Source organism: Gordionus sp. m RMFG-2023, chromosome 4, assembly GCF_954871325.1.
Source record: "Gordionus sp. m RMFG-2023 chromosome 4, tfGorSpeb1-WG-v2, whole genome shotgun sequence".
Lineage (NCBI taxonomy): Eukaryota > Metazoa > Nematomorpha > Gordioida > Chordodea > Parachordodidae > Gordionus > Gordionus sp. m RMFG-2023.
In genome coordinates this window covers 28383688-28409044 of record NC_088778.1, presented here as the reverse complement: position 1 = coordinate 28409044, position 25357 = coordinate 28383688, and the positions used below count along the sequence as shown (strand labels likewise).

Here is a 25357-nt window from a genome sequence, read left to right as displayed (position 1 = left end):
TTATCTTCATTTTTACCATTCCGATATGTCCTTGATGAATCATGTCCAACACGTTGTTTCGGTATTGTTGTGGTATTATCATTTTCGTTCTCCATAATAAACAACCTCTCTCAGTTGTAATTTCCTCTCTCCTTTGGCTATACTCCTTTAAACATGCATCATAGTTTATTAGCCATCCATCTATTGTATAACTGTATACTTTAGAAAATATATAATCTCGCATTGTTTCTCTTTTAATTTCGCTTGCATTTAAAGGTGTTTCTCTCATCTGTATTTAATCTAGCGCTTCTTCTTTTGATATTGGAGTTCCCTTTAGGGGTAATCTAGATAGCATGTCAGCATTTGCTATTTGTCTACTACTTTTGACTTCTATTTCATATATATTTGTGCCTTTTAATCTTTCAAGCAGCCTAATTCTTTGGTAAATAATTGAGGAAATTCATTTTGTATATTAATATTATTTATTTGTATGGTCCTTTCAGGTAATTAAGTCATTTTGGGAAATTTAATTATCCAATTTTTTCCAATTAGATTTTTACATATCCTTTTGTAATTATGAGAGGTAGTTCTAATGTTCACCCTTTATATTTTACTTTTACTACAGTTTGGCCTAATAGTGGTACTGGTATATTGGTTCCTATATAACTTTTAAGTTTTAGCATGCAATTTGTTAATTTAGGATGATTAAGTTTATTTTTTCAATCTATTTCGTTAATTATACTGACTCCAGCTCCAATATCCAATTCCATTCTTATATCGCTGTTGTTTATTTTGACATCCACCCAAAATTCTGGATTATATTCGTTTGTTTTATTATTAATAAATTCTCTATTTATTTTCTACAGACTCGAGCAATGTGTCCAATTTTGTTGCATTTATAACAAGCGGCATTCTTGAAAAAACAATTGTTGTAGCTCGCATTATAATTATTATATGATTTTAATTGTTTAACATTTATTATATGATTTTGTTTGTTTATCATTATCATTATTAACTTTTTTAATTATTGGTTTCTCATTTTTCATCATTTTGTTGATTATATTGATAAAAATTATATCTTTCTACTATTATATTAGGTTTAGGATGAAAATGCATGATTAAAATATTTTGTATTTCTAATACCTCTTTGTTTCCCGGACTATCAGGTGCACATAAATTTACCAGTATTTTGTACGTATCACACCCTATTTGTTAATAACAGAGATTTTTCTTGTGATGGTGTTAAACTTGGTTGTGTGTTTTTAAATTCTTAAAATAAGTTGTACCAATCTTTGTAACACAGGTTTGAATCCGTTAGACTTTTTATAGACTGCGCCATTAATGTAATTTTAGTAGTAAACGAGTTTTTCTTAATCTTTTATTTTGTAATGTAAAAAATCAAAATCAGCCTTTATTATTCAAATTAATCTCAAAATATATAATAATAATAAAAATAAACATTTTATAATAAATAACAAAAAACAACAATTTAATACACATCATTAACATTCAGGATTATCTATATAATATAGAACTCATTTTCAAAGTAAAAAATATTGTTGATCAAAATAAAAAAAGATTCATTATTAGCCTATATAGGACTGATAATTTAATTAAAATTTTTTTACTTCCCTAATAACCTAGATAACATAAATTATCCAATTCTACTTGACAATTTAGAAAAAATATTTAAAGATTTTTCGAGTATTTTTCTACATCGCAATAATTTTTATACTTTAAAAAGAGGCAGTGAAACTATTATCGATTTTTTAATCAAATTAAAAAGCATTTGCTCTTTATGTAATTTTAAATCGCCGGTTGATGAACTCTTAAGAGATATTTTCATCTTAGGAGTAGAGCTACCTAAGCTGGACAAAGAACTTCGGTCAAAATATGATGAAGATAATATTATTTTTGAAGATACTGTGCATCTAGCTATCGCGCTATTTTCATTGGAGAGGAAACCCTGGCAGAAGTCAATAAAATAATTAAACATAAGCCTATGCAAGGTTCCAAAAATACTTATTTTAGGAATAATTATAATAACGTTAATAAATTCAATAATTGTAGTGCTAACAAATTCAACTATAATAATTATAAATCAAGTTTTAAGCCTAATTTCAGCGTAATATGCTTTAGGTGCGGAAAAGCAAACCACATAGAGAAAGAGTGTAGAACGCATGCTATATAAATGATTTTACAACGGACACCTCGCCTGTTTTTTGCTAATAAAGCTACAATCGATGCGAAGATAAATTGGCTGCAGTACTAAGGAATTTGATACTGGCATGGCGTGTAGTGTGATAGATGAGGTTACATGGAGTCGCATAGGCAAACCCCATTATCATCGGCTTATAAACTAGTAGGAAACCATATCAAGATCGAGATATTGGGTAAATGTTTAGTGGAAGTCGAAGTAAAGAATATTTTAAAATTTTTACCTATTTGGGTAGTTAAGGGTGAGAATTCCCTTCTTTTTGGAATGCCCATTCTTAGAGAATTTGATATCAAACTTCCTGAAGAAGTTCGAATTAATAATATAAATATGAAAGATTTCAGTTTAAATACTATTGTTTCAAAATTTCCGCAAGTTTTTAAAAAAAATGAGGATAAATAAAATTACAGGAAGCCGTCATCAAGATACAACCAAACACAGTGTTTGGGCAGGGTCAGGGCTAATATTTTAAAAATTTGGTCCAGACCTGGTGGGGCTTAAATTAAATATGATATCACACAATTTTATGGAATAAATTGATAAATTTTAAAATTCTTTCAAGTAACAAGGCCCCAATAATTTTTATTTTTAGAATACTTTTTTTTTACAATTAAAATATATTAAATTCTTCCATATTTTAATAAATTCGGGCCGAACAGGGAGAACAAAAGTTTTTTGTAAAAAATCTTGGGTAGGGTTTTTCGGGACCAATAAAATAAATTTCGTTCGGGATCGAGCCTGACCGGACAAAGTTCTTATAATAGTTTCGGGCAGGGTTGGGCTTGAAAAATTATGAGCAGATTACTACATTATATTTATAGAAGAATTTGAAAGACAAATTAGTAAAAGTTAATAAATTATAACGACTATAATTCCTTTTTTTTTGCATTTTTATAAAAAAAAAGTGAAACTCAAAATTATTTTTATAAAAAATTAATATAGCCAAAAGCCTACAATAAGTCGACCTAAAAACCTCCAATAAAATTTATGGAAAAAAAACCCACCTAATAGTGCTCCCCATTTTATCAAAGTCTTGGCTAAGCTATGCTCTCTAGGAAAAAAAATTGTCCATAGTCAGAGATTATTTTAGATTTGTTGTTAAAAATATTATAAAAGCTAGTTCGTAGACATTTTCATAAAATATTGTTACTGATTGTTTCTTCAGCAGTTCTAAAAAATGATTAAACATAGTGTTTATTAAATATAAATTTTTATTATTATTAAGTCTAAAACTTAAATTAATATATATATATATAATTATAATATCGGTTAGTTGACCTTAAGGTAGTGTCCATAAAAACAAGATAACATTGCATCCTTTGTAATTTTTCTTAAAGACCAAATATAAAATTAATACTTAATTAAGGTGTTAAAATTATCTTGACGATATCTATGGATTATTTTAAAATAATTAAAAATGAATATTAATTTATTACATTAATAAAATTAATACTATTTTTTACTATGTTAAAAAAATAAATATTATATTTACATTTAAAAAAAAATGTTAAAAATTTATCGGGAATCAAAACTAGGCATAGCTTATTTTTAGATAAATATAAGAAAATATCATGCCAATACGATATATATTTATTATTATTTCTAATAAATATAATATTGATGATTTACTAATTATAGCTGAACAACATACGGTGTCAGCGATAGCTTTACTTTATAGTTTACACTTTGACTAATTTTCTTATCCATCATTATATTAATGTCATTTAATCGAACGCGCCAACCATAAAATGGAGCTAAAGCTTACTCCAATCTATGCACACTTTTAAATGTACTTTAATGCATGAATATGCAATCTAGCAATTACACATCATTAATTATTACATTAAAAAACTCAAACCAAATATAAAATTGCTTATTTTTTAATATAAATAAACATTTTAAATCTATTGTATATTAACTTTTTTTAACAAAGCATTGGGGAAGCAAAGAAAAAAAGGTTCATTTTTTTTTAAAATATCTACGTCAATTCGGCGCGTATTTAATACACTTGTAATTTATTAGTTTCAAAAAAAGGATGATTAAATAGAAATCATTTTGAATGTTGGTCCTATTAATCATTTCTTCCTATTTTTTTTTTACAAAAATCTCAATTTTATTTACTAAATGTGTAATATTAAAATAAAATTGGATACCAATATTTATACCGATTTCTTTGGTGGATCAATTTACCAAATTATAAGGATGTTGATTGGTAGTCAATATTATTATGTAAGCCAGGAGATTTTGCGCATAGATGTTAGAAAGGTTTGGACCTCTATCTCGAATTTTACATATTATTTTGGCTAAAATCTTAATCGGCCGTTTTTAAAAATTAATGCGCAATTTGTTTATTTAGTTATATTAAGGGTATTAAAATTATAAAAATAATTGAATTATAAAATTTAAAAAAACAATACACCTTCCTGATAAATACTATAAGAATAACCAAAATTATGTTAAATCTTAAATCCCCTTTCCGTCAAATTTTGGACAACAAAAAAAATTATTTTATTTTCGGATTTTCTCTTTTTGTTCAATAATTTTAAAGAATTCAATCATTATTTTTCTCAAATAAAGATAAAAGTTTTTAAATGTAAATTTTATAATCTAAATTAAACATAAATTCAAATCTTTTCTTATTTTTTCCCCGCCTAACTTTAGATTATAAATTAATAAATAGAATTATATTATATCTTAAAATTTTCTCCTTTCCTTCATTTAAAAATATTAAAAACTTTAATATTTTTCATTTCCTTCCATAATTTAATCTTTATAATTTCTTTCCATAATTTAATCATCATAAATTGAGAATTCTATTTATTTAAAGGTAAATTATAATCTTATTTCTGTATATCATTTATAATTTTTTATATTATAGTTTACGTTTATTATTAAGAATGCCTTTAATTTATGTTATCAGTGAACGTGGATCAAAACAACTTGTTCATGATCGATATATATTCAGGAAAGAGAGAAAAAAAAAGATAAATCAAAACACAATATGGAAATGTGTAGTATTATGAATTATTGGAAGGTAGACCTGCCGCGGTGCCACACACTAAATGAAGAAGTAATTCTTCATTTAGATAATCATAATCATGTGTTAGATGATAATGAGGTATTAAAAACCGAATGCTTAAATAACATTAAAAACGTGCCGTTGAGGTGACTGTTATATCTCAAAAATTCATAAGCATTGCAATAGCAGGGGGTTCCCAATTGCTTCATGCCTTCCACCTATCGCATCGATTAAAACGGACCATTCAGCAGACTAGATCGCTTATAGGTTCTCCATTACCTAGCCTGACTAACAGTTATGATCTAGATTTACCCGATAGCTATAGAATACAATGTTCGAGGTTGTCATTCCTTCAATATGACAGCATGAATTTGCAACCGGAATTGAATAATTTTGATATTCACCGCCCAAAACCTTACATTGATGGCGAAAAGCAGTACTGGTATGCAGATGGCCATTTAAGGCAACCCCCTTAATTTTTTACCAACTTTGGACCCTCCATATCCTATATCATAGGATTATACGCATAATTTTTACGCTATTACCGAATAAAACCCTGATTACCTTTATAAGGGTCTTGGATTAGAAAAAAAAAATTACAAAATAATCTAAATCCTATATCTGTAATGACGGATTTTGAGCAGGCGTAAATAAATGTCTTTATTCATTCATTTTCACCAATAACTGTAAGAGGGTGTATTTTTCATATGACCCAAACGATTTGGAGACACATACAAAGTGATAGAGAGTTATTAGTACATTATTTAAATAGACATGCAGGAAACTAGTGAATTAGACAGATGCCCTCTCTTGCATTTGTTTCCGTGGATCACGTAGTTGATACCTTTTACAAACGATTTTTGAAAACGGCCCGATTAAAATTTTAGCCGAAAGAATAAGAAATAAGCTTCGAGATTTAGCATATAGAGATCTAAAATTTTGTGTCACCTATGAGCAAAATCTCCTGGCTTACATAACATTATTTTGGCTAAAATCTTAATAGCGCTATTTTTTAAAAATCGAGGGCCGTTTAACAACACCGGCAACACTGAATAAAATGCGATAAGTAAGAATATATAAATTTTATTTAAATAAATTAAACAAATTCAATACACGGATATCTAAGGAGACTCACATACACGCGAAAGAGTATTTAAATAATACGATAAAAGTATATTTTTATATATATATAAAAATAAAAAATTCGATTGATTATAAATGATTAAATGCGACCGGTAATCTAGTAAAAGGCGTTAACATTTAGGGCTTTCGTTCCCCTTTTCTTCGCGCATCATAATAATATCGTTACGATCTTTGCAAACTTTCCTTCTAATGTATCTCCAAAATTTGAAACGAAAAAGGTTAGGCATGCAAATTAAGGGCTTCACGTGTTTGTCATATTTATGTTTTACGTTGTCAGGAGTAAAATGAGAAATAATTGAACCCCCTTCCTTGAGATGTAACTTTGTCAACAATATTTTTTTGGGAATACCTTTTATTTTTATTAATTTTATAAAATATAACATAATAATAGTTGCCAAAAGAATAAGGCTAAAAATTGAAATGTTTATAAGATCACATAATTGTAACTGTGAGCCCCTCTGTTGAAAAAATTAAATTGAGAGAAGGCTTAATGATAGTGGAGAGCTTCACTTAAAATCTATTAACGCCTTGTCATAGAAATTACGCAGCTTATCTTTCTGTAGAATTAAACTCAGAAGTTAAAACATAAGTCATCGATGCCTCCCCTTCAAAAAAAAACACCAATTTTAAATGTGATGAATAAGAGACCTATAATCAATGTTGGAACCTGTCCCAAATAATATGTAGCTCGGACGGGGTTTTTTAAACCTTCCGAAAGGGCTAGAAATTCCAAAATTTTGATTTATTTTTAATTTTGCACTTGTATTTTATAAATTAATGGAAAGGGAATTAAAAAATTGTTTAATCTGAATTGGCCTGAGTTTAATAAACTGTTGTATGATGTCTAAGGAAGGACATGAATTATCATTAGCCAAAAACCTAATTACACCTATACAGTTGGACACCTCTACTGATGAATTTTAGTAATATTTTCATACAAGGTGTGGTTAAGGGTAGCCAGATATGGAATAATAGGGTTAATATCTAATAAAAAAAAATTCATAATATGAATTGGTCGAACTTCAATAAACTGTTATATAATGTCTAAGGAAGGACATAAATTATCATTAGCCGGAATCCCAATTAAATCTATACAGTTGGCACCCCTCTACTGATGAATTTTATTAATATTTTCATATATTGGATATTCTAAAAAACTTATAATTATGTATTTACCGATTGTTATGTTTATTTTTTTACTGTATCATGTGCCTTTTCGAAAAAAAGAAGAAGCCTATACTTAAATGAATGAAGCCTTCAAATATATACTATTAGATTTTTTTTGAGCAACATTATACCGGCCCGGGTTCTTATAAATTATTTTTAGGACCCGGCATGAAATGTTGAAGTATCTAATATTTTAAGGCCATGCCCGAATTTTACATTATATGGCAGCCAGGTCTCTGGGATAAACTTTCTAATCCAAAACGTTTCGATATTAATTGGAGAAGATCAAACTGGCTGTTTATAGATACCGATCCAAACCTTCAAAAAAATTTCACGTTATACAGGTGAATGGTGATATATCTTATTTTTTTTAAAAAAGTGAAAGTTAACCAGTGAGTATGTATTGCAAGGATATGGAGATCGGATCTGGACAATATTGCAACGGCATAGAGTAAAAATTGGAAAATTCATTGCAGGATTCAGGGTTAGGCGTGCTAAAGTTGAGTAGATTTAGAACGGCCGATGTCTCGATGTAAGTTAACGCGTTTAGAGATTTGTGTAAATTTGATGCCTGGATTAATAAATTAAGATTATAATTATAAATAATTTATTTTTAAGAAAAAATGAAAGTGACATCGATTAAAATAGAACCGAAGGAAAGAAAGTAAGCAATATGCATTTGAAAAAAGGTCACTTATTCAATTAAAAAAATTGTCGACATCGATCAGGATCAAAAAATAATAATTCCACCCAGCAAAAAAAATATTAATAAAAATCCAAACCAATTCTTAAAGTTGCAGCCAAAATATAAATTTTATGATAATATGATAGGCAGGAAATTGGTCCCAGGAAAATTGAACATTAAGGGGTGGCAGGAAGTAAGCCATAACAAAATGGGCGAACGGAAGATAATAACAGCTCTAATTTACTCGTATTTTAAAAGTCACTTTTAATCTATACTAAAAAATAATATATTTTATTAATTACCTGAGAATAGGTAACAGTTTTGTCCTTAAGGCTAGGATCGTGTCTCAAATCAGATTTGCAACCGATGAGAATTAAAGGTATACGAGGGCAATAGGAGTTAATTTCTGGGATCCACTGATTACAATAACAAATTCAAATATATATAAATATATATTTGAAGAAAAAAAACAAGTATAATCGAAAGGTCTGAAAATATCATTAATTTCAAATATACCTAAACAGAACTATTCGTTATTCGATCCAATTCGTGTTTTACGAATACATAAAACTATTGAAATCGAATACGAATAAAAGAAAATCTACTATTTTTTATCTTATCATTCGGAATTATTCGTTCAAATATTTAAATAGTAAGCTTATCTTCAGCCCTAGCGATATAAAATCAAAATCGATAAATTCTCAAAATTGCTTGCGAACACTCTTAGTTGAATCACTCAGCAAAACATCTCAAACGATCCTAAGCGCTCAAGCTAACCCGAATCTTAACAAGCTCAAAGAAGATTTTTTTTACAAATGACATTTTTCATTTTGCTCAAAAATTTTTTATTACCAAAAAATCTTCACATGATCTTCAAAAGAGCAAGGATCTTTGAAGATTTTTAGAAAATGGTAAACTCTGGTAAAAATTTATACTATATCGCTTAAAAAAAATTAAAACGTTTTCCCCTTAATGGCTCAAACCTAAAAAATAATATTTAGGCCATGTCCTAGGTCGGTTTAATTAGGATATTTATTTGCAAATTAGTATAGGTTAAAGTTTCTGAATAAGGATACCCTATTGAGGTTTGGTGGCATTGTTATCTTATTTTTTCTCGTTTTTCTGTTTATGTGTTTTTTTTGTAAATTTTTTTTTGCTTTTTTGCCTATCTAGTATTAAGCTGACTTAGGACACGGGTTTAAAGCTAAGAATTATAACTGAATTTTAGGAATTTTTTTTTTTAAATCTATGATTTTCTAAATGATTCATTTTTAATCTGAGCAATTTCCATTTTGTATTTGGGCAATTATTATTTATTTTGGTAATTAAGATTTTTTTTTATCTGATGATTCAATATTTTTTTTCTGAGCGTGTAAGGGATTTTTTTTTTCACTGCATAATTTCAATTTTAATTCTGAGAGATTAAAAATAGGGAACCAAAAATATATGAAATTAATTTATATATAAAATTTTAAAAATAATTATTTATGATTTATAAAAGAAAGGTATTGTCTTTGTTTGGATCTGAAAAAAAGGGAATTGCCTTTTTAAAAAAGATTACTTTCCAATGTATTTCTTTTTTTTTTTGACTCAACAAGAATGCGTAGATTTATAATATCTTAAGTATGATAATTTATCATGGTATACAAGAACAAAGGCAAAAACATTTTATATAATATTATCTAAAATATAAACGAAAGGCTAAATCCTTTAAAAATAAAGATTAAATACAAATAATTTACCAGTTTACCAGTTTATAAGTTATTTATATTTGTAGGGATGATGAATCAAACAAATAACCAATCAATTTTTTTTAAAAGCTTTTTAGACTCTTGGAAAGGTGCGGAAGTAAGAACTTCGTTTTGCACGAGTAAATTTGTTATTTATTGGTTATTGATACTAGTTGTTAAACGGCTCGATTTGAGCCGATTTATAAAACGGCTAACTCAACATAATAGCCAGGAAAATATTGCCTAAGTGTCTAGATTTTGCCAATAGATGCTCAATACTATGTGCTAAATATGAGCAAATTTTTTAGGCTTGCATAATATTTTTCTGGATAAAATATTGAGTTAGCCGTTTTTATAAATCGGCTCAAATTGAGCTGTTTAACAAAACTAATTGATACCCCTTCCCGTTTTCGCAAAACATTCAGAAATGTTGTAATGTTTAATACGGAAAAAAAATTGGAAAGCCGCTTAGCGACACTCTGCTACCGCCAAAACGTTCAAATCTTTATTTTTAAAAATACATATCTTTTTCTTCCTTTCTTTCTATTGTTGCAAAATTTGTTTTATAGACTAATTGAATAAAACTATATTATTTAATGTTTAATTAAAAATTATGAAGAGACCTGCAGAGGTACCAAATGCAAGGCCTGGCCAGGTTTTATTTAAAAAAAATTTCGGCCCTGACTGGGTTTTATATTTTAAGGACCGGCCCAGATTTTATAATAAATATATTTACCTTTATATTTAATTTTTATAGCTAATAATGACAATTTAAAATATTCGGCCTGGTCCGGGTATATTTAAAGAAAATTTAAATATGCCCGGTAAAAGTAACCGAGCCAGGCTCGCAAATGCAATCTATTTTTTTTCTAAAATAAAGTTATCAACTAAATAACATTATAAACAAACAAATTATATTTAAAAAATAAATTCATTAGAATAAAAAGCTTTCTTTAATAAAAAACACTTAAATTTTTTCGTTTTTTATACTAAGTACTCCATAAAATAAAAATTTCTTAAGGAAGCTAGTTATATTACCTACAATAAATAATCAGGTTTTAATTTTTTAAAAAAAAAGAAAGTCAGATGTTTTAACAATTAAATCAAATACACAAAAAAATAATTAGCTTTTACAGACCATTCCACTTCACCGTGCAAAAAAAGGATCAAATCTTAAATAATATTTTATTCTCTTAATTTCTTTCCCACTCTTTTTATTTTATCAAATTTTTTATATAATATTATATTTAAAAATAATAATTCCATTATTAGAAAGGAAAAAAAAATGAAAATAAACATAATTATCTAATTCTCACGCGAAATATAAATTTTAACCATAAGGTATAAATAGTTTATAAATATTACAATAGGAGTTAAATAATAGTTCATAACAAGGTTTTTTTTCATTAACATTTATCTCTATCATTATATTACTTAGACAAAAGGTGTGGTGGTGGGAGTTGAATAATGTCGCCGCGTGCGTTTATAATATTTTATTTATAATAGAATATTATACACACAAAAATAAGGATCAAATGTCACTGACTCAAATGTGGAATGATGGGAGCGCGTATATTTTAAATTAATAAAGATTGTGAATGAAAATGGAACGATAAGCAGAGCTTGAAATCGGTGTACCATTCCAAAATGAATTAATCTCTCGCGGTTCTTCTAAAATAGAATTATTTTTGGAACGGGCGTTGCATTTATAGTAAGCGAGATTTTGCTCAAGCTATAAATTAAAAGTTAGTGAAATCACAGGTTGATTCGTAAGGAGCTAGTGTTGCTAAAAAGCCCCCTTCCCCCCCCCCCCCCGATTAAAATTTTAACGAAAATAAATTATGTAAGTCTGGAAATCTTTGCTCATAGATGGCAGAAAGTTTTGGACATCTGATTGTCAAATCCCGAGTCTTGCAACAAAATTAGTCGCAGCTACAATACTTTTTGAAATACACATAAATTGCGATTTCATCATTTAGCTCCGAATTTAGGTATTACACCTATTATTGGCTTGCTTTTGTAAATTAAGCAGCGATTAATTTCGCATCGCCTTAGCAAATCGCGTCTACTATAAATGCTATCAATTAAGAAAATCGCGTTAAAAATTGTATGGGGGTGCTATTGTAAGTCATATTATGTATGACGAGGTTGAAGAAATTTTTAGAACTGTGATTTATTGAATCAATAAAATTAGTGTAAATTGTATGAGGATATTATTTTCTAAAATATATAATAATTAGATCTGCGCGTTGACGATCTATCGGCGGCCGACGCCAGTTTTAAAAATCTAATCGGCGGCAGGTGGTGAACTGCATTTCAGCCGCTATCAACATAGACGGATTAAATTGGCGCACCGGTATAAATTTTTTATAATATATATTTATTAAATTTTTTTGTAAGAAATAAAAATATAATATATACTACCGAAATATGGGCATATTTTTTGATCAATTATGAAGGCTAACGTCAAAATTGCCTACAATTCAGGAATATATTTCCAGAATAACCAGATTTTTAAAATTTTAAAAAATGATATAAAGTTGATAAAATAAAACATAGCCGGAAAAAAACTAATTCAATTATTTTACTAATATTTTTAATTTAAAAAAAAAACAATAAATAAATAGTTTTTTGGATTTTATTAAAACTTTTATAAATTCTTCTTTCCCCCCCCCCCCCTTAAATTTAAGAGTTTTATTTGATTAATTCTGTAATTATTTTTATAATAGTTTTAAAGAAATTCTTTAATTCTAATTTAATTTTCTAGTAATATTAGCGAGCCAAATGATATAATTTTAAAATATATGGGCATGATCAGGACTTAAAAAATAACAGTTTACAAAACACGGGCCAAGCCTAAAAATAATTATTCTTTAAAATTATTAAAGATGATTAAAATTTTAAATATCCGGGCTGGGCTCAAAAATGAAAATAAACTAAATCCTCAAGACCAAAAATCCTTTTTTAAAAAAAATAGGTGCGGGGGCTTGGAAATGGGAAAAGGCTTAAAGGTTTTGCTAAGGCTAAAATAAAATATTACGGCGCGTTGTCCTGATTCGTCTTATTTGGACGAGGTAAATTTCTTTCCTTTTATGAAAACGGTTAAACAGAAGATTGCTTAGAAATAAGACAAGCCAGGACACGGCCTACTCTCTATTTAGATATTTGTTTTATGAAAACGGTTAAACAGAAGATTGCTTATAAATAAGACACGCCAGGACACGGCCTACTCTCTTTTTAGATATTTGTAAATCTAAATTTAAAATAAAATATGCATCATTTTTCGATTTTTTAAACTTTAGTACGAAGAGATTCAAGGGATTGAGGTGATACGACCGAAAAACACAACATGACTAAATCTGTATCGGCGTAAGCCAGGGGTCTGATAGAATCGCAATCAGCCGAGCCTAATATTTTATTTTTTTTATATAATAATGTTATATACATTATATGTGCTTTAAGCGAACAAATTGGAAAAGTTATAATCTAAAGATCTGAATATGGGGTCGGGCATGACCCAAATTCAAAAAAAAAATGAGAAGCCATTATGATATTAGGATACTCGAATGAAAACCTGAAGCTTACACACGTTACCTAGGCCAATAAATAGCCATTTTATTTAAAATTTTGGTTTAAAATATAAAGTATTTTATTTGTTTATTTTTTCTCCCCCAAAACCAAATCTGTATTTCAATTGTGAGTGAAATCTAATTAGGTAAAAAAAAATCCCCCCCCCCCTCCATAGATATAATATGTGCTAGGCTTACGTTATCATTTTTTTTACAATTAAATTAGTTCCTGTATTATATACACGTCAAAATTTTTTTATTTTTCGGTATAATGGCTATTTATCAACGACAGAGGTTATCTTAAAGATAATTGCAATTTTTGAAAAAAAAATTGGGACCAGGAGTTTTAAAAAAAAATGTATAAAATGATGTTTTCGCCTTTTTTTCGGGATCAGGATTAGAACAAATGAAAGTAATTGAACAAATGAATTAGTAATTTTTGTTTTATTTATTTTATTCAAGTATTTAGAAAACGGGCTCGGTTCTAAATGGAATTCTCAGGGCTCCAACAAGAGCTAGTCAAACATGGACGTCCATACGTTCCCAGGTGGAAAAATAATTTGCAAATCGTGTATCTCCAATGCTTTCGCTTGAATGTGAACTTCATGCAATTTTGATTTGTTAAAGGGTCAATTTCGCCAATTTTAAAATTAAGGTTTTTATTATAACCTTTCAGCCATTTATAAACCAAATCTCTAGGCTTGCGTAATATTTTTTGGCTAAAATATTGGGTAAGCCGTTTTTTAAAATTGAGTAATTTAGCAATAGTATGATACTGGTGGAATTATTACTAGAAATATAAACGCAAAAGGATTTTACAGAATATTTTTTTTATATAAAATAAAAAATAATTGAACAGTTTGTTTGACTTATATGATACTATTACATAGCACACTAAGTGATTTTCCAAAAAATATATATACCACCTAGAATAAAGTTTCTGGGGGCCTTTGCTAAAAGTATTTAGTGTATTAAAAATGGAATTATTTATAAAGGGAAGGGGATGATGGGAAATTCTAAATAAGATTTTCAAATTATAATTAAAATAATAGGAATTTTTTATAAACAATGTTATTACATTTTTTTTTTAAAAAAAAGATATTTATATTTAAAAAATTAGCATCACGCATATTTTAATAAACAGTTATGAATCTTTCTCTTTCTTTATTTTAAAATAATTCTAAATGAAATGAATTTAATTTTTTTTAGTAAGTTAAGTATATTACATTTATGCATAAAAATTATATTGAATATCGTAACTAAATAATAGAAAACATGGCGTGCTTGTCATGAGTGAGGAAGAAGGTAAAGGGTATATTTATCAATTATTTTTATTTAAAAAAGATATCCTGATTCTCATCATTTACAGTCTTAATAATAAGTTATACATTTTTATTTTATGTAATACCTTACATGAACAGATTTGATCATGTAAAATAAACTTTAAAAAAAAATTAAATAATAGTTTAAAAACTTTTTAATTGAAAGGAAGAGGAGGATAACGAGGGAAGAAATATAAAAAGCGCAAATTTTAAAAAATCATTTGATTTATCTTGGTAAAGTTTGCGGTGAAGGACATAAAAATATAGCATATTTTGTATACGCCGCAGCGAATTCGCGCTAACGCGAATGCAGGACTCTTCTTCAGGGTTCGGTAACCGGAACATCCTCTAGAAAGATTTACAGGAAATGGTTAACTCCTTTTAAAACTCTAAAAATGAATAAGGCAGGCCTTTTTTAGTTTCTCAACGCGTTTAGGTTAACATATAATTGGTGCTTTCAATTAACTAGACGGAAAATCATATAAAGAACCTTTTAATAATTCATATGCTGCATGAAAATTTCTCATAAAATATAAATAACAAGATATTGCAATAAGATTATTTAACCCTTCTCAGGGGCAAAAAAAAAATTTGCCGATAAATCTTTGATTTTATTATATATTTTAATGGGTATCATAATCACCCACCCCCCTTACCCGCATCAGGAGGCGTCAAGCAAATAAACATTTATTTAATCTGATTTTAATAATCGAAATTAATTTGTCGCTTCTTTACATTTTAAAATTCATAAAGACTCGTCTTTTGTCTTTTTAAAATTCAAAATATCTGTTCATTTTTAGATTTTTTAAAAAAAGTGGGCATATAAGAACAATCTAGAAACTAATTTAAAAGATATTATCACATTATGTCAAAATCTATCATTAAAAAAAAAAAATGGTGTCCAGGCCGCTATTCTGACTAGAATTCAGAATCAAGAACAAAAATTGAGAGGCATAAATGCTCTATAAGGATTAGTTTTTGTCTCAAAAATAATATAACTTTATGTAGTTACATTTTGCATATATAGGTTATTATATAATTTTTTAATAATTAGGTGGTTTTCATAAAAAGTGCTCAGCTCATTAAGGTTAATTGTAATATTTTGCAAGTGGTATCAAATTGATATCATGCCCCCCCCCCAAAAGGTTTAAAATGACAAAAAAAAATTCAAATAATGGTTGGGCGAAACCTATCTGCTATATATGATCAAATATCTAGGTTTACACAAAATTATTTTAGCCAAAATCTTAATCGTGTCGTTTTAAAGCTTTTCAGCCCTATCCAGGACATTACGGAGGAGGGAAACCAATATTAAGAGTATTTTCCACCAATAATTTTATAGCAGGACTTTTGAGTTCATTTACTAAAGAACATTGTAAGGATTATATTTGGGGAATTTCATTTAAAGAAACGATTAAAATTATTTATTTTCCCTTGAAAATTTTGAATTAATCACTATTTAAAATAATCATTTTCCTTTTAAATGTTTGTTTATAGTGACATATTATATAGACATTAGTAAGAGGAGCAGAGGAAGGCGTATGATATATAGGTAAAAAATTTTAATTATAAAAAAATACAAATTTCTGAATGAGGGGGGGGGGAGGGGTTACACTCACTACGCCTTGAAACGATAATATTTTTATGAATCAAAATTACAATTGGCGTTTCTTAATTTGTTTCTTCAAAAAAGTAGATTTTTTCTTTCCCGAAGGAATACTTTGAAAGCCAGCCAACCAATTTCTCGCAAAATATAAAGAGGAATTATAACTAAAAAAATATAAAAGTTATTAATATTTAAATATAATTATTTAAAAGAAGGCCGGACAATTTTTTTTTCCTATTAAGCATAATGCATTTGAAGGCGTCGTTGAATGCAAATCAGCTGGATCCGCCATCTTGGCAATTCATATAATAATTATTCTCATGTTAAAAACTACTATTAAATCGATAGCTTGCTTCCTTATTATCTCGATGATCAGGCAATACCTTAATAAAGTTTGCGTCATACTTAGGAATAGATTGGCCTCTCGTTTAAAAATTTTAATAATGATACGGGTAACCAAAATGGCGTCCCCAGCTGTTTTATTGATGTACACTTTTAATGAATGCATCGTCAGTCTAGGTATTATTATATGTCAGTGAATTTAAGGGGGTAAAAAAAAAACTTCATAATCAGAAAAATTTCATGAAATTGGTTAGTAATTAATTATAGATGTCATTATATTTCGAGAATTTGATGTATCGTCAGCGTCATTTTATTCTTATAGGATTTTCCAATTTAAAGCAACTTCGATCAATTTTACAGGTGAACGATTTTAATATAAAAAACACCATGCCATCTGGCTAAAAAATAATTATCTATTTTATTACCATTTTAAAAGAATATAATTCGAAATAATTTCTTTATCGGGAATGGGGGGGGGGGCTGGTGTAAAGGAGGGTAGAAAAACTCAAGGCTTCTTGATCCTAACAATTTTGTTATGCCAACATTTCGCGAAAAACGAAGTGCAAACATGTTGGTAGCGTTGTAACATAGTTCATTTCTACGAAAAAGCATAATTCCGTATAAAAAAAATTATTATAGATCAGGAGAATACGGACACATTTTTAAAAATACGTTTGAATATAAATCTTCCCGTAACGATGGTTAGGGTTGCAAGGCTCTTGGGAAATTATTATATTAGACCTTTTTGAACACTTGCTATAAATAGCAACTTGCCCTCTCCCAAATTACCACCTCTAAGGCAAATATTTCAATCCATATACCTAAATTGTTAAGTTTATATAATTATGACTATCAAAAATAGGAATTCAATTACTGTATTTCGTATTGAATTTGATAATTTGAATCAAATAATGGTATAATTCATATTAGAGATTTGCTCCACGGCCAAATACCCAGAACCGATATTATTTTTAAAATAAACCCATCCCAGACCCGAGCCAATTTGGACCCCAGGAGGGTCGGACCGGGATATACAGATCTCTAATTCGTATATTCGAACAAATAATCCCTAATTTGCATTCATCGAATATTCGATTTGATTTGAAAAATTAAATTTTTTTTTAAAATTCAAAGGAAGATTATGAGGAGATAAGAGTATAAAAATAAAAAGTTCCACAAGGAACATGATGAAGACCTAAGAATAATTACCAATATATGTCAATAATTTTAATTGTTGCGAATAATTTCAAATATATACGAGTAATCAACTATTATTTTTATTTATTCGTATTTTTGAATCGAATAATTCGATTAAAGTATAATCATTATGAGTATATAAGTAATATACAAGTAGCTTGAAAGACGGCTATGATAAAATGTTTCGATCTAGGTTTTTTCCTACACAACGAAGTATACCTGAAAAACCCCTATCCGTCGATAAATAATGCAGAAGAAATCCTGAAATTCCTATTTACCATTCTCATAGAATTTTTCATCCTAAAAACACTTTTTTAAAAAAAAAATTAAATAATTCTTAATATCGTATCGTATACACAACTAATTCCCATTTCGCCATCATAACCCGAAATATTAATTTAAGATTAATTATATTAATATATCATAGGTGAAAACGTGTCAATGTGCATTAACATTAACAAAGGAGGTGAGAGAAGTGATAAGGACTTCTTTTATTTATTAAATTTAAATAAAATGAAATTTTTTTTTGTTACTTAAAATTCGATTATCTTTTTATATATGATGGAAGTTGAGTTTTAGATTATATATATAAAAAAATCTTTGATCTTTGTTATAGTGTAAATTTTTTTAAAATAATATTCATTCAATACAAAATTTATTAAATAACTAAACTAAAAAATATTTCACGTAAATAAATTTGATTTGAATGTGTATAATTAATTATTGTATAGCATCATAAATCCTTAAATCAAATATTATATTTTTTTTATAAAAAAAACGCGAAATTAACAAAGAAAATATGTCAATTTAATCCTAATGTGATGAGATGTATAATTTTTAACGAATTATTCATTGTGATTCTCGTATTTTAAGAATAAAAAATAACAAAATTATTTAGTGTTATTAAACGGCTCGTTTTAGGCCGATTTTTAAAAACGACTAACTGAAAATTTTATCCAAAAAAATATTACGCAAGCCTGAAGATATTTCCCATAGATGACATAAGGTTTGGACATCGATGAGCCAAATCTCGAGGCTTAGGTAATTTTTTATGGCTATAATATTGAATTAACCGTTTTTAAAAATAGGCTAAAATCGAGCCGTTTAACAACACTAAAATTATTCTTTAAAATTTGAACCGAATATGGATAAATAATAAAAAGATATATATATTTGAAATATAGATTTTCCTTTATTCGATTCGAAAAAATTATTCTTAAATGATATTTAACATATTCCTTGTGGAATTTTAAAAATTAATATTTTTTATTTTTATCTTTTGAAAATATTTTCATAAAATTCATGTTGGAGCAATTATATGATTCGTATTTTTTGCAGATCTAATGAATCAAATATAATCATTTTAGGGAGGATGATTAAGGGGTATATCACTTGCGGAGACAAAAGCGTTTAAACTTACATTATACAAAATAAAAATATTAATTATAATTATATAAGTAATCGCAAATTTAATTAGGATAGGTAAAATTTTCAAAGAAAAAATATTTGTAAATTTATTCATCTATAAAGGTGACCAAAGACATCCCCGCAAAAAAATCATATGGGAGCCTCAAATTATGGAGATGGGTCCTATATAGGACTCCAAAATTTTTGTGGTACCCCTAATGATTATGTTATTATAATTATCTTTTTAATTTATTCCTTTTTGTTCTAATTGTATTTAAGTTCTCCTTTATTATTGTTATTATATATAATGTAAGCTAAAACTCTAAATAATTGATTTTATAAAAAAAAATGAGGTAAAAGAGGTAAATAAAGAAGTGGGACATCATCATTAGATTTTATTAAATGATAAGTTTAGAATGAAAAATCCTATGAGGTTGAGAAACAGGGATATTTCCATCTGCAGTATTTGTCGAGGAATGGGATGAAATTTTTCGCATTTTAAAAAAAATATCCTTTTAGTAATCTCTAGTTTCCTATAAATCCTATATTTCCGGTTTTAAAGTTTTCTCCTACACTTCTAAACGCTTGAAATTTCTGGTTCCCGCAATAAAAAATGTTTGCAAAGTAATAAAATAAATTTTAAAAAGAATATTATTATTGTATTTTTTTTATATTACTTTGGAAAAACTAATTCATTTTTAAAAAGTGGGAAAATTAAATGATATTTTTTTTACCAAAAGGGAAGAAATTATTTTATTAGAATCGAGAATTTAATAGTGTCTGGCTCTGAGAAAGCCATAAAAGTAAAAAAATTAATTATTACCATCGAAATAATTTTTTTTAATACCTTTTAATACATTGTAAAAAAAACCCACCACCATCATATTATTAAAAAGCACAAAGCTTTCAATGATATTTTAATTATTTTTAAAAAATATATTGTTTAATATTATAAAATATAATAATCGTTTTATAAATATTTTAGGGAGATTAAGTTATGAATGCAGGGGCGGAACCAGGTGGTGGATCTTTGAGATTGAACCTTTCCCGTGAGAAAAAAGCAGATATATTTTTGTAAACTGCTATTGTAGGAATAAAAATTTAATATTTATCCCTATTAGAGATCTACAAAAATAGCCCCAGGGTTTTAGGGTTTGGGTCGATACTAATTTTTTCTTAAAATAAATTCGGGTAGGGTCTGATCTTGTAAAATTTTTTAAATATATCTAAATTAAAAAGGGGCCAATATTTTTTATGTAAAATAAAAATATAGTAGAAACTAGACGCCATATGATATATATTGTTTATTTTTTATGTATGATAATTTAAAAAAAAAAAATTTATTTCTATATTTAAATAAATTGGGGCCGGGCCGTCAAAACTTTTTTAAAAAAATGTCGGGTTCGGGCTTGAAAAATTTGACCCGATGCAGATCACTAATCCCTATGATTTTTCAACTTTGAATTTGTCTAAAATACTTACCTAGTAGCATTTTATATATTTTTTTAAAAATGTTTTACTTTTATCCCGGGTACGCGTCAAAATAAACACAATTAATATTTCTGTAAATTAAAATATAATTTTGATTTGAAAATGCATTATCGTATTTTTCCTTGGAAACTGTAGTTTTCAGGAATAATTAACCTATTATTCTATCATTGGAAAATTCTGACTACATAATAATATAAATGTTCTTGTTGAACACATATTATCTGAATGTTATTTGCTATTTTTACAGAATCAATTCTCTTTTATATTATATTGCTAAAGAAACTAAAAATTTAACCTATCCTTTCTGCCTTAAAATTCCAAATCTTTCATGATATAAAATTTTTAATAGATTTTTGGCCTTTATAAAAAAAAAATTGCTGAAAATTTTGGCCATATCCAAAAATTTCAAACTCCGATTAAATTTCTTACAATAAAAATATTGAATATTGTATTATTTTGAAATTATAGTTTAATTCAATGATATCACGAATGAAAATGAGCTTGTATCAAAAATAATAATCTTTTCTCTATAAATGTTTATGTTGTAAATATAGATGGGGTTACGTACATGTCTTGAACTTTTTACTCCTTATTGTTAAACGGCTCGATATGAGCCGATTTTTAAAAAACGGTTAACTCAATATGTTATCCAGAAAATATCAAGCAAGCCTGAAGATTTTGGTCATATATGGCACAAAGGTTTGGCCATCGATTAGCGAAATCTCGAGGCTTAAGAAATATTTTTTTGGCTAAAATATCTAGTTCGCCGTTTATAAAAATTTAGCACGAATGAACGGTTTAACAACACTAGTCTTAACTCAAGAGCCTATGCAAGAACTAGCTGTGAGAGGTGGGGGAGGGGATAATTAATTTTTCATAAAAATTATTCTAGGAATTATTTAAGAAAATTTAAGCAAATTCAAATAGAAATTAATTATAAAATATTAAATGTATATTTCGGTTGTATGTGTATGAGAATCATAAAATTAAATGTCTCGAAAAAGCCTTTGATTTTTTTTTAAAAAATGTTGGAAATATAAATTAATACACCAAAATGTTTATAAAGATTATTGTGTGAATCTATGTTAGCGGCAATGTGTTATTTTTAAATTTAAATCATTTTTTTGAAGCGCATTTTTTTTAAAGTTTATAATCTGATTTTACCGAAAATGTGTCATCATGTTTGGAATACCTATCTTATGAATTGTAAGCAATTTCGCCGTTAACCTTTGAGTCATTTATAATTTATATAAAAAATATATGGAAAAACTAATATAAATAATTTAATTATATTAAGTTTAAAGCTTCAAAGGCATGTCTGAAATTTATAAGGTAGGTATTATTCCACATATGATGGAATACATTTCAAGTAAAATACGATCTTTAAATTTAAAAGAACGCGCTCAAAAATTATTTTAAGTCTAAAAAAATAGGGCATAGCTGGAAAAATCACATTGTCGCTAACATATATAAAATACTAGGTAATCATGATATAAAAAATGGTGTTATTAAGAAGCATATTATAAATTTACAATGTAAAATTCAATCTTCTATGGGATTGAGCTAATTTTTCAAGGATATCGGTGCTTGGTGTCAATTCCATATATGAATTAAGAAGGGCCAACATCTATTCAATTTATTTTTAGAGGTAGTACTTCTCAGTAATTTTGTAAAAATGGTTTGATCTGAGCCGCTTTTAGATTTTTCTTATAAATGGCACAAAGGTTTGGACATATATTACCTATGCGACCTTTTCTGGCTAAAATATAGCCGCATTTTAAAATAGACTCAAATCGAACCGTTCAACAACACTACTTTTCTGGCATTTCTTGTTAAAAAAGAAACTGCTCTTTCTTTGGCAGAAGTAAAAATAAAGCATTTTTAGAAATATTATCAACTGTATTTAACCCTTTTATACAATAGTTTGTATTCAGTTAGTAATGCACATGAGATCCTTTAAAATCATGACAATAAAAATCTGCCAAATATTTAATTTTTTTCCCCTTATCAAAATTTGAAATAGATTCGGAAGGACTCTGCCATAGTAATAATATTTGCAAGTGCTGCCTGATTAGTCAAAAACTATCATTCATGAGTTATAAAATATTCATCAAATGACCCCATAATGTTAGAACGATAGGTGTGCCCTGTGAAAGTCGAGGCAGATAAATATTAAATTCATAGCTAAGCTTTTAACTCAACAATGTAATTTATGAGACTTGCCATATATATTTGTCACTAATTTCCTTGTTCCAGTATAATACTTTCTGCTATTTTACTTTAGCTTTGCAGTGAAAAAGTTTCAAATGATTTGTGAGAAATTTTAAAATAGCAGATAAATAAACCAAAATTTGAATATGATATTAGAGTATTTATTTCTTCTGTGAATGTGATAAATAAATGCAAATTGGAATGTATGAATAAGATGTAGAAATCAGTTATATTTTTGAAAAATATTTTTGCTGGCATCAGAATTTGTTGACTCTCGAGAGGGGGGGGGTTGGGGGGATTTGCCCCTTTGTTGCATACACTCATGTGACTTAACTTGATTACTGTTTCAAATTTTTTAGATGTGAATTTAGCTATTGAAAGCTTTTTTACTCTTGTATAAAATACACTTAAATTTCTCATCGCATTCAACAATAGTTTGAATAGTGACTTACAAGATGCGGTTTTCTTAAAAAACCCATAAGACAAAAAAAAATTTTATTGACCTGATCCAAACATAAAATTAATTACATAGCAACAACTTGAAAATTAAATTTTAAAAAAATATATCTTTATTTTAATAATTTTATAAGAAAATAATTCTAAACAAACAGAATTGTAAATATAAAATAAAACTATCATCACTAATTAAATGCAAAATTGTAGTTAAAATATTTACAAATCCAACCTACCTGAAATCTTTCCACCTTCCCCCCAACCTTGAACTATAAAAATAAGTACAATTTCACAAACTCAACACAAAGTTGGATCAAGTTAAGTAAACCTCCAACTTTGGGTATTTTTTTTTAAAAAAAGTAATTTGGATGTAGTCTAAAATCTAATTTCATCTTTAGCTTATTGATAATATAATTTCTTTTGGAAAAAGATACAATATTATATATTTTTGATATTTTTAATAAGATACTTGTAATTAAGATATTCTAATAACTCACCTAACTCTGAGCATAAGAGTATTATTTGAGTAAGAGCCTGTAAGAAATGAATATAAATTTTTTATATTCTAATGAAAAATTAAATTTAGTTATAATATAAAAAAGGTAGCAAGGAATGGGCAAAATATTGAAGATCTAGAAAAAATACTTCATTTTTTTATCAATTAAATTTTTTTTTATAAAATTGGAATAAAATCAATTTTAAAATATACTATTCTCTTAAGAGTAATAGTAATTCTAAATACAGTTCATTGTCATTGAAATGTTTGAATCATGGTTTTGGTTTAATGATCAATTTTATATTGTAATAATGTCCAAAAATATTATGTCTCTTCTCTATGTTAACTAATGTGATAATATTAAAGTATGTTATGTCTTAATTAAATATTCTTAATATTTAGAAAGAATGTGACAAAATGACATCATTAAATAAATTGTTATATATAGATTTATTATATTTAAACATAGTGGAATAAAATTATATTAAAATAGGTTTACCAAAAAACACAGATATACAATTTAGATTAGTTTTAATTATTAGAATGTATATATATCAAATACTATATTAAAAAAATATTTTTATAACTAATATTTAAGATTATCTGTAATAAATCATATATCTTATAAATTATTTATATGTAATTTATTATTACCTGGTGTGTCCCATACATTAATTTGCAATTTATAACTCTCTAGCTCCTTTTTATATATAAAGGTGTTAAATGTTGTTTTTTTATAAATCTAGATAAATATAAAGAACTTCAATTCAATATCTATATTTAACTTTGTTAAATGAGTTTTTAATTATTCTATCAATTAGGCATGTTTTTCCCGATTCAGAATCACCAACAAATAAAATCTTAAAATTTAGTTTTTCATGAAATTCTTTAAAATTTTTCATAAAAATTTCAAAATTTTAAAAAAGGATTGATGCTTCTAATATTAGTAATAAAGATTAGAACGAAAGAACCCTCTATTTATAACTATTCATATGTGAGCAACTGTGAATCTGAGAATCATTTACATATAATTATTATTTTTAATAAATAATATTTTTTTAGCTTCGACCCGGTATAGCGTTTTAGAATGACTGCTGTGGTAAATTGGCTACGATTCACATGTATTCTGCAAATTCTCAGATACATGTATCAAAATTTAGAAAAATGTACTAACTAAACATATTTATTAAACAACAACATAGATTTGTATAATTTAGAATTTAATATAGCCTCTGAAAAATTTGGAAATCAAGATTTAACTTAATCAAAAAGTAAATAAATGGGAATATAAGTATGATCATATCTAGAAATGGAAGATAATTATC

General features: G+C 27.1%; 1 protein-coding gene across 1 annotated transcript; it reads right to left on the bottom strand.

Moving 5' to 3' along the window:
• Positions 1-6351: 6351 nt before the first annotated feature.
• LOC135928517 (ras-like GTP-binding protein Rho1) lies at positions 6352-24934 on the bottom strand. Its single transcript, XM_065464977.1, has 6 exons — positions 24818-24934; positions 24687-24732; positions 13236-13345; positions 8511-8624; positions 7914-8094; positions 6352-6705 (listed from the first exon to the last, which is right to left on the bottom strand). The coding sequence occupies exons 1-6, from the start codon at positions 24932-24934 to the stop codon at positions 6467-6469; spliced, it is 807 nt and encodes a 268-aa protein (XP_065321049.1). The 3' UTR covers positions 6352-6466.
• Positions 24935-25357: the final 423 nt, after the last annotated feature.